Genomic DNA, 13,866 nt, shown 5'->3' on the forward strand with positions numbered 1-13,866 from the left:
AGGCTGTAGACAGGATTATCAAATGCTATTATACATGTTAAAATTGATGGCCAACTTTAAAAAGTGTCTTAAAAATAATGGATAACGTCATGATCGTTTGATGGTTAATTTTCGTATTTTGAAGGAATTGCATTGCATGAACAAGTTACCAGTAAATGCAATGTATTATTGATCTTCCTTTTCATTGGAATCCTCCATTCTGCAAATTGTGTACTATTCAAGGTTGTATGTAATGCCAGAGTGTGTAACAGAAGAACCCTTCTCACTGCACCAGGTACTATTTGCAATAAATAAACTAAGATAAATATACCTTGCCCAAATTGCTGAACAATCTTCTGATGAGCAGCGCCGCCTGGTCTGTATGACTCATGACTCACGGCATCGACATTAATGGCAGCGGCTCCCATTTTCTGGAGGTACTGCATAACTGATGTCTTTCCACTGCCTGTGGACCCAGTCAAGCCAATCACATAAGGGGTGCGTGGAATTCTTGGATTATCCTGCAAATGTACAAGGATGTAAATAACTACATCACAGAGCAGGCAGCACAAGAACAGGCCGCATATCTGCACCAAACATAATGTCTAATGTATACTAAAAAATTTCTGCTCACATCTGATGCTTACCCACCTATTCTCTTCATAATTATGTGTCTCTCTGGAAGCTTCTTAAATTATTCCACAGTATAACTTCCATCATTACTTCTTGCAACCTATTCCAGGCACTTTCTACTCTGTGGGGGAAATAAAAACAAATAGCCCTTGCACATTTCCTTTGGAGTCCCTTCCATGCTTAAACACATGTCCTCTAGTATGTGACAATTTTACTCTGAAAGAAAGATTCTACTATCAATGTTGGTGTAGTACTACACAATTTCTCAGCAAAAGGAGATGCAAGGGGCTCCTTCCATCCAACAGTTTACATGTCACCCTTGGGCAAGGTGTTGTACCTGTTTAGCCTCGCAATCAGGTCACGTGAAGCCATGGATTGCAGATGGTGGATGGTTTTTACAATCAGATTCTATAAATTGGAATTTATGGTTGTAAAACTAAAAATGCTGGGCAGATGAATCTGATCAATGGTTAGGGTTACCTGTCCAGTGTGGACACTGCAACTGAAGAAGGCAATGGGAAACCACTTCAGTATTTTTCCCATGTGCAATCATGAACTCAACATTGACTACACTCTCAGCTCAAAGATGGAGCCTTCACCGAAGAAGAACAGGGGAGGCAACAACTACAATTTGGAGGGTCAGAGATAGTGACGGATGGAGACAAGATCGCCCTTGCCGAACAGCAAGACACCTGAATGAATAGGTTTTTAAACCAATCAGCTTCCTGAACTGCAGAGAAAACAACCCAAGATTCTCCAACCACTCATACCCTCCAAACCCAGCAATGTCCTAGTAAATGCTACTGTTCCCTTTCCAAAGCCTCCACATTGTTTCTTTGATGGGGTGACCAGAAGTCAGAATCAGAATTTATTGTCATGAACATCCTTGTACATTTATTGTCATGAACAAGTCGAGAAATTCCGTGTTTTTTGGCAGCGTCATAGTGCAAACATTCATATTATAATATCATTACTATACAAAATAAACAGTGCATGAAAAGTAAGACAGTGACTTTGGTTCATTGATTATTCAGGAATCTGATAGCAACAGGGAAGAAACTGTCCTTGTGCCGTTAAGTGCTCATCTTTAGGCTCCTGTACCTTTTTCCTGATGGTAGCAGTGAAGAGGTCATGGCCTGGTGGGGTCTTTGAGGATAGAGGCTGCTTCATGTAGATGTCCTTGAGGTCACTTTGCGAGGTGAAATGCAAAAAGAATGTACACAGATAATGGTAGGGCTTTTAAAAGCATTGATCTGCAGAGGAATCTGGGGGATCCAGGTCGTTGAAAGGCAAGAAGAGAGGGTAGTAAAGAAGGCTTAGGGTATTTAAATTTATAAATTTAAGGAGGTCATGTTGTAGCTATACGGAACATTTGGTAAGCCACACTTGGAAAATGTTGTGCAATTCTGATTGCCCCATGAGTTAGGAAAGCAGAGGCTTCAGAGAGAAACTGAAGGGGTTTACCAGGTAGTTAAGTTTTGTTTTTAAAAAAGGGTTCAAGTTCAGGGGATAGAATAGGATAGGCAAATTTGTGTTGTTTTCTCTGGAATATAGGAGCCTGAGGGGAGACCTGATAGATGTGCACAAAATCGTGAGTGGCATTGATTGGATGGACAATTTTTCCTTACAGTAAAAGTGTCACACACTAGAGGATGGGTTTGAGGTGATGTGGGGGATATTTAGGGGAGATGTGCAGGGCATGTATTTTAAAGAGTGCCTGGATCAGGCTGTCAAGAATTGCATTGAAAGCAGGTATAACAGTAGCTTTTAAAGAGCTTCTAGATACACAACTATAAAGGGGGTGGAGTGATACCTATCAAGTACAAACAGAACATTTGTAGCTTGATTTGGACATCATGTTCAGCACAGATACATCGGCTAAAGGCCTTTACCTGTACTGTACTACGGCTCCTAGAACGCTTCCACCAGCGTTGTCTCCGCTCCATCCTCAACATCCATTGGAGCGCTCACACCCCTAACGTCGAGGTACTCGAGATGGCAGAGGTCGACAGCATCGAGTCCACGCTGCTGAAGATCCAGCTGCGCTGGATGGGTCACGTCTCCAGAATGGAGGACCATCGCCTTCCCAAGATCGTATTATATGGCGAGCTCTCCACTGGCCACCGTGACAGAGGTGCACCAAAGAAAAGGTACAAGGACTGCCTAAAGAAATCTCTTGGTGCCTGCCACATTGACCACCGCCAGTGGGCTGATAACGCCTCAAACCGTGCATCTTGGCGCCTCACAGTTTGGCGGGCAGCAGCCTCCTTTGAAGAAGACCGCAGAGCCCACCTCACTGACAAAAGGCAAAGGAGGAAAAACCCAACACCCAACCCCAACCAACCAATTTTCCCTTGCAACCGCTGCAATCGTGTCTGCCTGTCCCGCATCGGACTGGTCAGCCACAAACGAGCCTGCAGCTGACGTGGACTTTTTACCCCCTCCATAAATCTTCGTCCGCGAAGCCAAGCCAAAGAAGAAGAAAGAAGACTGTTCTTATATTCTACAATTGAACCCAACAGTATCAATCTTGCCATCAAACCTCTGTGACTGTGTCCTGTCAGTGGTACTTACTTTGGGAGGTACAAGCAAAGATCCTAGCAGTCGCTTTCGGAGTGTGGATGAACTGAGCTTTTCTTCCTCGTCGGATGCACGTTGGAAGTCTTTAACAAGACTGATCTTATGGATTGCCAACTCCTGTAGGGCCTGAAATTTTGAATCACAGTTACAAAATGCGCGAATCACTAATACTACTTTAATAGCAACAATGAGGGAAAATAAGAATAAAGCACACGAGAAAGCTTTACCAGATAAGAATCCCAAAAGATTTCACATTTCTATTAAGAGCAGATGGTTATTTGGGAGTGAATAGGGCCCCTAAAAGATCAGTGTTTGTCTGTGTGTGTAGCCACAGGAGAAAGGCAAGGACCTAAATGAGTATTTCTCTTCTGAATTTACTATGGAGAAAGATTAGAGATACTAGGTAACCCAAGTAAATGTGATGTCTTGAGGAGATTCCACATTACAGAAGGTTAAAACACAAAGGTAGATTAATTCTCAGGGCCAAATCAAATGCATCCCATGACATTGCAAAAAAAAAAAACTAGGGAAGTAATTGAAGGAGACCTAGCTGGAATATTTGCATCATTGTTAGCCATGGGTTACATGCCAGAAGAGTAGAGAGTGACTAATGTTATATACTTTTATGTACAGTATCGCGAGAAGAGTGCACAAAATTATGAACACACAGAATAGGGGAAATCTTTTTAGATAGAGGGTGATGAATGTATGGAACAAGTTGCCTGAGGTTATTTGAGGCAGGTGCTATTGCCATGTTTAAGAAACATTTGGATGGATTCATGGATAGGGTAGGCTTAGGAGAATATGGGCCAATGCAGTGAAGTGGGACGACTGTGAGTGGGGCATTTTGTTCAGCGTCAGCGAGTTGGGTCAAAGGGCTTATTTCCACGCTGTATGACCATCGATTTATGAAAGGCCACATGGACAAGCATGTGAACTCAGGCCACTGACCTCAATATCTATCAGTCACGGGCAAGTTACTGGAGGGGATTTAGAGAGACCATGAATTTTTTGCATTTGAAAAGGTAAGGACCGATTAGGGAGTCAGCATGGCTTTGTGCGTGGAAATTTGTGTCACAAATTCAAATGAGATTTTTTGAAGTGGAAACAAAACAGATTAATGAGGGCAAGGCCTTAGATATCAGTACACAGACTTTAGTAAGGCCTTTGACAATATAAAAAACACATCAAAATGCTGGAGAACTCAAGTCTTTCAGTGTCCATAGGAGACAAAGATATATTGCCAACATGAGCCCCTGTCCCTGCTTATTCCTTAAAGAAGGGCTCAGGGCTGATACATCAGCAATATATCTTGTCTCCTATAGATGCTGAAAGACCGGTTGAGCTCCTCCAGCTTTTCAGCATGTTTTTTTTCACTACAATCACAGCATCTGCAGACTTTGATGTTTCACTTTGATAAAAAATAACTTATTTGTGCTTGTATGTTTGTAGATACTTGTTGTTTAGAGCAAAGGTTAGTGTTACTATACCCCTTTGGGACATTTTATAAGGTTAAAAGTGCTTTATTAATAAAGATGTTGACATTACATTTACTAGTCGCTTTTGGTTCACTGCTTCTCCGCCCTTTTGGGTTTCATCGCTAACGACGATACACTCAAGCTTGGGATCGGTGATAGCTGGTCCATACGGTTCTGACAGAGAAACCAGCTCATACTGTATGGTAGGATTCACATCCAATAGGAAATTCCTAACCTTCTCCACACGATCTTGGTAAGGTTCAATCAACTCCTTCAGCACTTTATCTGAAATAAAAAATAAAATTTGTAGATAGTCAAAGATAGTCACTTCCCTAAATAAGGCATTTCATACACATCAGATTAGCCACCATAGAGCATTTTCTCTGAACTTCATTGAATACAATCAAGTTCTCACTGAAAATGATCAGAACCTAGCTTGTAGAGGTGGAAACTAAAAAAGAAATGCCTTATTTTTTCCACATTATCTACAAATATACAAATGGTGACACAAAATTAATAAACTATAAATATAGCGTGCACATTCAAAAGGGATGAGAGGACAAACCTAGCAAATAAATGCTAAGCATTTTAACTTCTGTGATGAAGTATTTAAATTTAACAAAGAAAAATCAATTTGAGAAGCCTTAATTAATCATGGCGGGACAGTAGGTGGAGTTTGATTAAATCGTGTATTTTGATCAGGTCGCTGCAAACTTAAGTAATGTTAAATGAATGGGTTTTCAAGAGACAGTTGAGGCAGTCCTGAAATGAGGCAGTGGCATGAGGATTGGAAGCAGAAACTCACATCAAAACAGCAGGAAGAAAGGATGGAAACAGAGGTGTCCCCTCTGATGGGCAGGAATTATGACAAGTTTATTGTCATACACATTGAACAGGTGCACCAAAATTCCTACTTGCTGCAGCTGAACAGTTACTTGTAAAGAAAAAATAACTGAATTAAATTAAAAGTGACAATACATAATAAATATTCAGAGTATTCTGACTGCAAAATATTGGCATGTAATAGTTCTTTTGTGCCTTCAGGGCAGTCTACAATGAGTACAGCAAGGGGAGATTCAAGATGCTCATACCTACATGGTGGTTTTCAGGCTTCTGCACCTTCTGCCCAGAGATAGCAGTGAGAAGAGGCTGTGACCAGGGTGGTGGGGTGCTTTATGATGTTGCTACATTTAGTACTTCCTGCTGGTAGGGGACAAGGGTGCATGCGCACACCACATTGAAATTAGGAAAGTGCTAGACTTCCTTCAAAACAAGATTGGTAAGTCCCCAGGTTGCTAATGGGAAGGGAGGGAAGAGATAGCTGGAGCGTTACCTGTAGTCTTTGGATCCTCCTTGGCACAGGGGAGGTACCAAAGGATTGGAGAATGGCAAATGCGGTCCCCTGTTTGAAAAGGTCAAAGGAGAATTCTAGGAATTATAGACCAGAAAGTCTTGATTTGGTGGTGCGCAAACTATTGGAGAGGATTCTTAAGGACAGGATTTAAGAACATTTGGAGAAGTACTGTCATTTCAGGGACAGTCAGCATGACTTTGTGAGGGGAAGGTTGCGCCCCACGAGCTGGATGCTAATGTGGTAAATTGGATCAGTAAGTTTGCTAATGACCCAAAGATAGGAGACATTGTGGACAACGAGGAAGATTTTCAAAGCTTGCAGATGGATCTGGACCATCTGGGAGAATGATCCAAAAAAAATGGCAGATGGGAGTTTAATGCAGACAAGTGTGAGGTGTTGCATTTTGAAGGGCAAACCAAGGTAGGACATTCACAGTAAATGATAGGGCATTGAGGAGTGTGGAGGGGCAGAGAGATAATAGGAAAAGGGAACAGTGGTTGACAAAACAGGTGAGGCAGCTAGTTAAGAGGCAGAAGGAGGCACAGTTAGATCTAGGAAGCAAAACCAAGAAAGGCTCATGAGAATTATATGGTGGCCACGAACAAACTTAAATTATTTAGAAGAGTTAGAAGAGGGTACAAGGAGGTCTTGGTAAGTAAGATTAAGGAAAACCCAAAGGTATTCTATGCATACCTGAAGAACAGACAGACAAACGAGAGTAAAGGTGATGCCACTTGAGGATAAAGGAGGCAACAGATGTCTAGAAGCAGAGGAGGCTGGGGAGGTTCTAAATGAATACGTTGCTTCAGAATTCACCAGAGAAAAGGCCCTAGGTCAAGGTGGTCAGAATCAAACATATAACCCTATAACCATTTACGGAGCGGAAACAGGCCATGTTGGCCTTTCGAGTCCACACCGAAATGTGTTGGAACATCTTGAGATTGAGGAGGAGGAAGTTGTTGGATCTAAAAACACAGATTATTAAGTCCCTGGGATCAGATACAATATACTTCAGGTTGCTGTGGCAAGTGAGGGAAGAGATTGTTGTTAAGTTGGCAATGATCTTTGTATCCTCCTGGCCACAGGGTAGGTGCCAGAGGATTGGAGAATGGCAAATGTAGTCCCCTTGTTTAAAAAAGGTAATAGGGAGAATCCTGGGAATTATAGACAAGAGAGTCTTACATCAGTGATGGGCAAACTATTGGAGAGGATTCTCTAGGACAGGATTTACAAATATTTAGAGGTACAGTCTTTTCAAGGAGAGTCAGTAATGGCTTTGCAAAGTTCAGGTTGTGCCTTTCAAGTCTAATTTAGATTTTTGAGGAGGTAACAAAAGAAATCGAAGAAGGTATGTGGATTTTGGCAAGACATTTGACAAGGTCCCCATTGGGTGACTAATTCAGAAAGTCATGAGGACCTGGTCTGTGTGGATTCAGAATGGCCTTAGATATAGAAAGCAGAATAGTGGTGGATGGAATATATTCTGCTTGGAGGTCAGTGGCAAGTGGAGTTGGGCAGGGTTCTGTTCTGGGGCCCCTACTCTCTGTGATTTTCACAAATGATCTAGATGAAGATGGGTCAGTACGCCTGTGGATGATATTAAGGTCTGAGGTGATGTGGATAGTGTTGAAGGCTCTCATAGGTTACAATAGAATATAGAAAGGATGAAGAGTTGGACAAAAAAGTGGTGATGGATTTTTTAAGAAGGTAAAACTTGAAGGCAGATTACACGGTTAATGGTAGGATACTAAACAGTGTGAAAGAACAGCGACTATGGGGTCCAAATTCATCAAACTCTCAAGGTTGCAGCACTGGTTAATTGAATAGTTAAGATGGTCTATAGTATGCTGGGCTTCATTAGTGGGGGACTGAGTTCAGGATTTGTGAGGTCATGTTGCAGCTCTATAAATCTCTGGTGAGATTTTATTGTGAGAAATATTGTGTTCCATTCTGGTCATCTCATTACAGAAAGGATTTTGAGGCCATAGAGAGGGTACAGAGGAGATTTGCCAGGATGCTGCCTAGATTGGAAAATCAGTCTTATGAGGCAAGGTTAGCGGAGCCAGGGCTTTTCTCTTTGGAGTGAAGGATGAGAGGTGACCCAAATGATGTCTATGATTACGAGAGGCTGTGCTGTATGTCTGAATTTAAAATACAAGACATTTGTTTGAAAACACATGCCCCCTGATTCAAGAACAATTACTTTCCCATTCTTGAATATCTTTTGCTAACGAAAGGTACAATCTTTGGATTTCACAAACTAGACCTCATTGTAGCTCCTGCATTGTTTGAACAGTACTTCTCTCAGTAATGCTGTACTCCATACCCTTTTACTTCTTGCATTACCTGTGGTACTTATACAACTTTTCATTGCATCTGTATGGACATGACAATAAATAATTCAAAAAACAGCTGTACTCTTTAAATCTGCCAAAAATTAATATTCCAACAGCAAATATTAAGAGACCAACATTCAAATCTCATCAAATTAATTTTCTTAATTATAACACATCACCTAATAAAAGTGCCTGCCTTTCGAGCTTTAGCAGGTAGAGATTTTTTAAAGACTTCCAAATACACACTGTGCATCACAAGTACATGATGTAGAATTTGACAACAGGCTTAATTATATTGAGTTGTAATTGATACTTACTGTTCAGTAATTCACCATCAGCCACTCCAATTAATAACCGCTTTCCTGTCAGAAGGCACGACAGACTGAGAAGGATCTTATGAGCACAATGGAGTCTGTCAAAGGTGCCACCTAACACAACATCACTGTAATTTGGAATACTTTCACACAGTCTGGAATCCTTCACATCAGGACAGAAATCCTTTGCACTATTAACCCCAGATGATAAAACCATGGCCCTCAAGTTGGGTTTGCAGGTATAGCAGCTAAGAATATATTTTTCCAAACATTGGAGAACTTGATTGGATTGATTTGAATCTGTGATGCTATAATCTGTTAGAACCACCTCTGGTGGTTCAGACAACTTCTGAACTGTTGAAAATGGCTGCTGAGTTGAACAGTGATTTTTAATATTTGAAAGAACAACCCTAACATCGAGGAAACTGCAAACATTAAAACTTTTGGTATAAAGATTACTCAGTATTCGGGAAACCTCCCAATTTGCTGGAATGTAAGCTGGCACAGGCCGAATGTGACTGCCTGCAAGTCCCAAACCTGGGTGCAAGTGAACATACAAAACATTCTTCACAATTTTTGCAGCTGCTGTCAAGACCGGAGCAATGTGTAATGGAATAAGGGGAAGTGGGGACGTTAGAACAAGAACTCCTGTCTGAAACAGTGCCATCACATCTTTATTCTACCTGGAATGCAAAGATTTAAAAAAAATTACTATTAGTTTCACAATTTGAAAAGATAGAATTTTTTTTTAGAAAAACAAACATTCTCAAGGCATGGATGATTCTGGCAAAGAACTGGCCACTTCTCTCCAATCCCAAAAGATGCCAGAAAAGGCTTTTCCCATTGAGAGTAGGAGAGAGAGGGATACAAGAGGTCATGAGTTGAGAGTTGATGGGTAAAGGTTTAGGAATAACATGAGGGGGAATTTCTTTACTCAGAGAGTGGTTACTGTGTGGAATGGGCTTCCGGGAAAGGTGGTGGAGGCAGGGTCAATTTTGTCATTTAAGAAAGAGTTGGATAAGTATATGGATGGGAAGGGGATGGAGGGATATGGGCAGAGTGCTGGTAAGTGGGATTGGAGGAGGGTACTTGGACCAGTGCGGACTAGAAGGGCCAAATAGGCCTGTTTCCGTGTTGTAATTGTTATATGGTTGTTATAGAATAGGTCTTGGTCCAAGACAAATTTAACAAAGGGGATAAATCATAAAGGTCGCAGACACCCTTTGCTGGGATTGAGGCAGCATCACATACATAACCAAAATGTTGGTTATGCATCTTTGATATATAAAGTACTGTTTGACCAGCTGAGTTTCTCCAGCATTGTGTTTTTACAGAATAACATCCAGGGGTGCAGAGCTTCAGGAAAGGCAGCAAAGGCAGAAACCACCCCCCCACCCTTGTTCTCAGCATCCCCCCCACCAACATCCCCCCCACCAACAACCCCCCTGCCAGCACCCCTCCACGAGGAGCAGCAGCAGTAGCACCACCCCCCCCCACCAAAACACTACGGCTGGGACAGCACCCACCCCCCTCAAACCAAGGCAGCAGCACCTCCCCCCCAAACACCACGGCTGAGACAGCCCCCACCCCCCTCAAATCAAGGCAGCAGCACCACCCCACCCCCCTCAAACCAAGGCAGCAGCACCACCCCCCCCCCCAAACACCACGGCTGGGGCAGCCCCCACCCACCTCAAACCAAGGCAGCAGCACAACCTGCACCCGCCCACCTGGCAGCAGCAGCATCCCCTACTCCCCCAATACCCACCCAGCAGCAGGAGAAGCACCCCCTACCCCCACCCCCTACCCCCACCACCATCCAACACAGCAGCACCCCCTACACCTATTCCCTCCCCACCACCCAGCAGCAGCAGCACCACCCTCTACCCCCCCCCCCACCTGGCAGCAGCACCCACTACCTACCCCCCAGGGCAGCGGCAGCACCCACTAACCTCCCCCCAACCTGGGCAGAGGCAGCACCCACTATCCCCCCGGGCAGCACACACTACCACCCCCCATCCCTGACAGCGGCAGCACCCACTACCTCCCCCTGCCTCCCTGGGCAGCGGCAGCACCCACTATCCCCCCCAGGCGGCACCCACTACCTCCCCCCACCCCGGGCAGCAACAGGACCCACTACCTCAATCCCCCCACCCCAGGCAGCGGCAGCACCCACTATCCCCCCGGGCACCACCCACTACCTCCCCCCCCACCCCAGGCAGCAACAGGACCTACTACCTCCACCCCTCAAACCCAGGCAGCGGCAGCACCCACTATCCCCCCCAGGCAGCACCCACTATCCCCCCCCCGGGCAGCACCCACTATCCCCCCCCCGGGCAGCACCCACTATCCCCCCCCCGGGCAGCACCCACTATCCCCCCCCCGGGCAGCACCCACTATCCCCCCCCCGGGCAGCTCCCACTATCCCCCACCAGGCAGCACCCACTATCCCCCCCCCAGGCAGCACCCACTATCCCCCCCCCGGGCAGCTCCCACTATCCCCCACCAGGCAGCACCCACTATCCCCCCCCCAGGCAGCACCCACTATCCCCCCCAGGCAGCACCCACTATCGCCCCCCCAGGCAGCACCCACTATCCCCCCCCCAGGCAGCACCCACTATCCCCCCCCAGGCAGCACCCACTATCCCCCCCCCAGGCAGCACCCACTATCCCCCCCACCCAGGGGCAGCGGCAGTTCCCACTATCCCCCCCACCCAGGGGCAGCGGCAGCTCCCACTATCCCCCCCACCCAGGGGCAGCGGCAGCACCCACTATCCTCCCCAGGCAGCACCCACTATCCCCCCCCCGGGCAGCTCCCACTATCCCCCCCCCAGGCAGCACCCACTATCCCCCCCCAGGCAGCACCCACTATCCCCCCCCAGGCAGCACCCACTATCCCCCCCGGGCAGGACCCACTCTCCCCCCCGGGCAGGACCCACTCTCCCCCCCCCCGGGCAGGACCCACTCTCCCCCCCTGGGCAGCACCCACTATCCCCCCCCAGGCAGCACCCACTATCCCCCCCGGGCAGCTCCCACTATCCCCCCCGGGCAGCTCCCACTATCCCCCCCGGGCAGCTCCCACTATCCCCCCCGGGCAGCACCCACTATCCCCCCCCCGGGCAGCTCCCACTATCCCCCCCGGGCAGCTCCCACTATCCCCCCCGGGCAGCACCCACTATCCCCCCCCCGGGCAGCTCCCACTATCCCCCCCCCGGGCAGCACCCACTATCCCCCCCCCAGGCAGCACCCACTCTCCCCCCCCCGGGCAGGACCCACTCTCCCCCCCCCGGACAGCGGCAGCACCCACTCTCCCCCCGGGCAGCACCCACTACCTCCCCCCCCCACCCCCCCCCCCCGGGCAGCGGCAACACCCACCCCCCGCGCCTCGAGCGGCGGCTGCTCCCTCCCGTTCTCAAATCCGGACAAACCTGTTCGGTCACTGAACTTCATTGGCCCTCAGATCGCTGGGATTGAGGCAGCATCACATACAAAATGGCGGCCCCCAAGGCCGGATCTCGCGAGATCTCCTTGTCGCCAATGAGATGAGCTCCGACCCCTGAATGGCCCCCTGATGATATCCCAGACACACAGATGTTCAAATTGCATCTCAATATCCATCAGAAACACTGTGTTCGCCTCTGACCACATTATAAAGATATGCAGCTGCAAGTCACAGCTGGAAATGTTTACATTTTTAGTCCTAGATATGCAGATTATTGGACTCTGGCTTTACCCTCCCCTCAATTTGGTTTATGTGTCATCTGAGTCTAGCGTTCTCGTTGAATGAAGTGATAGGAGAAGGTATTCAGTTTCACAATCAGTTTATTACATAGCTCAAGAATAAAGCTTAACAGAGCTCTGGTTCAGTCGCTTGTTCATAGGTCACTTGCTCAGTGAACTATTTCCCAAGACTGACTCCTACTGTCCTGTTTATATAGATCAACATTGTTACATTGACCAAGATTTAGCTTTCTTTGATAGACTTCTTGCATAAAATTTATCTCAAGCAATTTTCTGCTCTGCAATTATCTATCTCCCATCTTAATCTCCCGGGCCAGAACATTCTGTTGTTTTAGAATAACCTTGGAGAAGAAAGTATTTTCTCTCTTTGTATTTGGAGTCAGCAAATTCTACACATAGAATAGCCAACTTTTCTACATACTGTGGCTGTTACTTAATTGCATTAATATTTCCCCTAAACAGTATAATTGAAGTAAATAGCAAATTGTTACATCATAATGGATTAATGAATACATAATGAATAGTACATAGGCATATTTTCCATGATTACAACCCCTTGGTTCCAACAAGATCCTTCCAGCCCACGAGCCCGTGGCACCCAATTAACCTGGAACCACATTGTTTCGAACCCATGCAGACATGGGGAGAATGTTCAAATTCCTTCCAGACAATGCAGGATTCAAACCCCAGTCACTGGCGCCGGAACAGTGTTACACTAACCGCTATGCCAACTGTCTTTGGAGTAGATAAATAGAAGGCAGGCAGTAAGGTTACAAGCAAAAATATAAAATGGGTTAAAGACTGATCCATGCCATCTATACGGAGCCAAATGCACTGCGGTAACTGCTCCTGAGGCCAGTTGTAGTGGGTTGTGCTGATGGCTGGCCCCACCCCTATCGCTCACTTATATCCCTGGGGTTTCTCGCCTCAACCCAGAATTCTTTTGAAGACTACTGTGAAGCCCTACCCTAAGTTATAAGCTAATAAAACCATTTGTTCTTCCTCCAGTTGTTTTATTCACACTACACACATCACCCAACTGCCACCCAGTGGGGCGCGATCAATGACTACTTGCAGACACGAAGCAAGTAGTGCTGCTGGCTCATGTCCAAGGCAGGTACGAGGATGGACTAGGGCTCTTGGCCTTTATTAGGGGATCTTATGGGGAGGGACTACAGGTACAGAAGGCGGGCCAGCCTATCCAGCCTAGTGAGGACATGCCCACAATATTGTGTTCCACCACATTCACCCCTCCTTTTTTTGAATGAAGGGTGATGTGGGGCAATATCCATACAGTTCAAAGGTTTAGCTGCTCCAGCAGTTTTATTTGGTGCTGAGATCTCCGAAGTACTGCTGGCTGTACTGGTTCCAACGTAGCGGTGGCTTGTTCGCTCAGCTGGGTGTTGGAGGCTGAACAGTGTCAATGTGCATAGGGAGTGGGGAATTTGTTTGAA

At 46.2% G+C, this 13,866-nt stretch overlaps 2 protein-coding genes across 5 annotated transcripts in view; one reads left to right on the forward strand and one right to left on the reverse strand.

The window, feature by feature from the left end:
* The window catches only part of coasy (CoA synthase), a 36,346-nt gene extending 24,148 nt beyond the window's left edge, over positions 1 to 12,198 (reverse strand). For 2 of the 4 annotated variants that reach the window (XM_069907233.1, XM_069907231.1), the window contains exons 1-5: positions 12,047 to 12,104; positions 8,678 to 9,357; positions 4,741 to 4,955; positions 3,187 to 3,318; positions 311 to 500 (exon numbers count right to left, since the gene is read on the reverse strand). In XM_069907233.1, the coding sequence (XP_069763334.1) occupies positions 311 to 500; positions 3,187 to 3,318; positions 4,741 to 4,955; positions 8,678 to 9,341 (1,201 nt within the window). In that variant the 5' untranslated portion in view covers positions 9,342 to 9,357; positions 12,047 to 12,104. Of the gene's footprint in view, positions 1 to 310; positions 501 to 3,186; positions 3,319 to 4,740; positions 4,956 to 8,677; positions 9,358 to 12,046 lie in introns of all 4 variants that reach the window. The other 2 variants (XM_069907232.1, XM_069907234.1) reach the window with 2 other exon arrangements.
* On the forward strand, positions 9,448 to 12,114 carry LOC138746672 (uncharacterized). Its single transcript, XM_069904961.1, has 2 exons — positions 9,448 to 9,523; positions 10,277 to 12,114. The coding sequence occupies exons 1-2, from the start codon at positions 9,448 to 9,450 to the stop codon at positions 12,112 to 12,114; spliced, it is 1,914 nt and encodes a 637-aa protein (XP_069761062.1).
* Positions 12,199 to 13,866: the final 1,668 nt, after the last annotated feature.

This window comes from Narcine bancroftii, chromosome 12 (assembly GCF_036971445.1).
Source record: "Narcine bancroftii isolate sNarBan1 chromosome 12, sNarBan1.hap1, whole genome shotgun sequence".
Taxonomy (NCBI): domain Eukaryota; kingdom Metazoa; phylum Chordata; class Chondrichthyes; order Torpediniformes; family Narcinidae; genus Narcine; species Narcine bancroftii.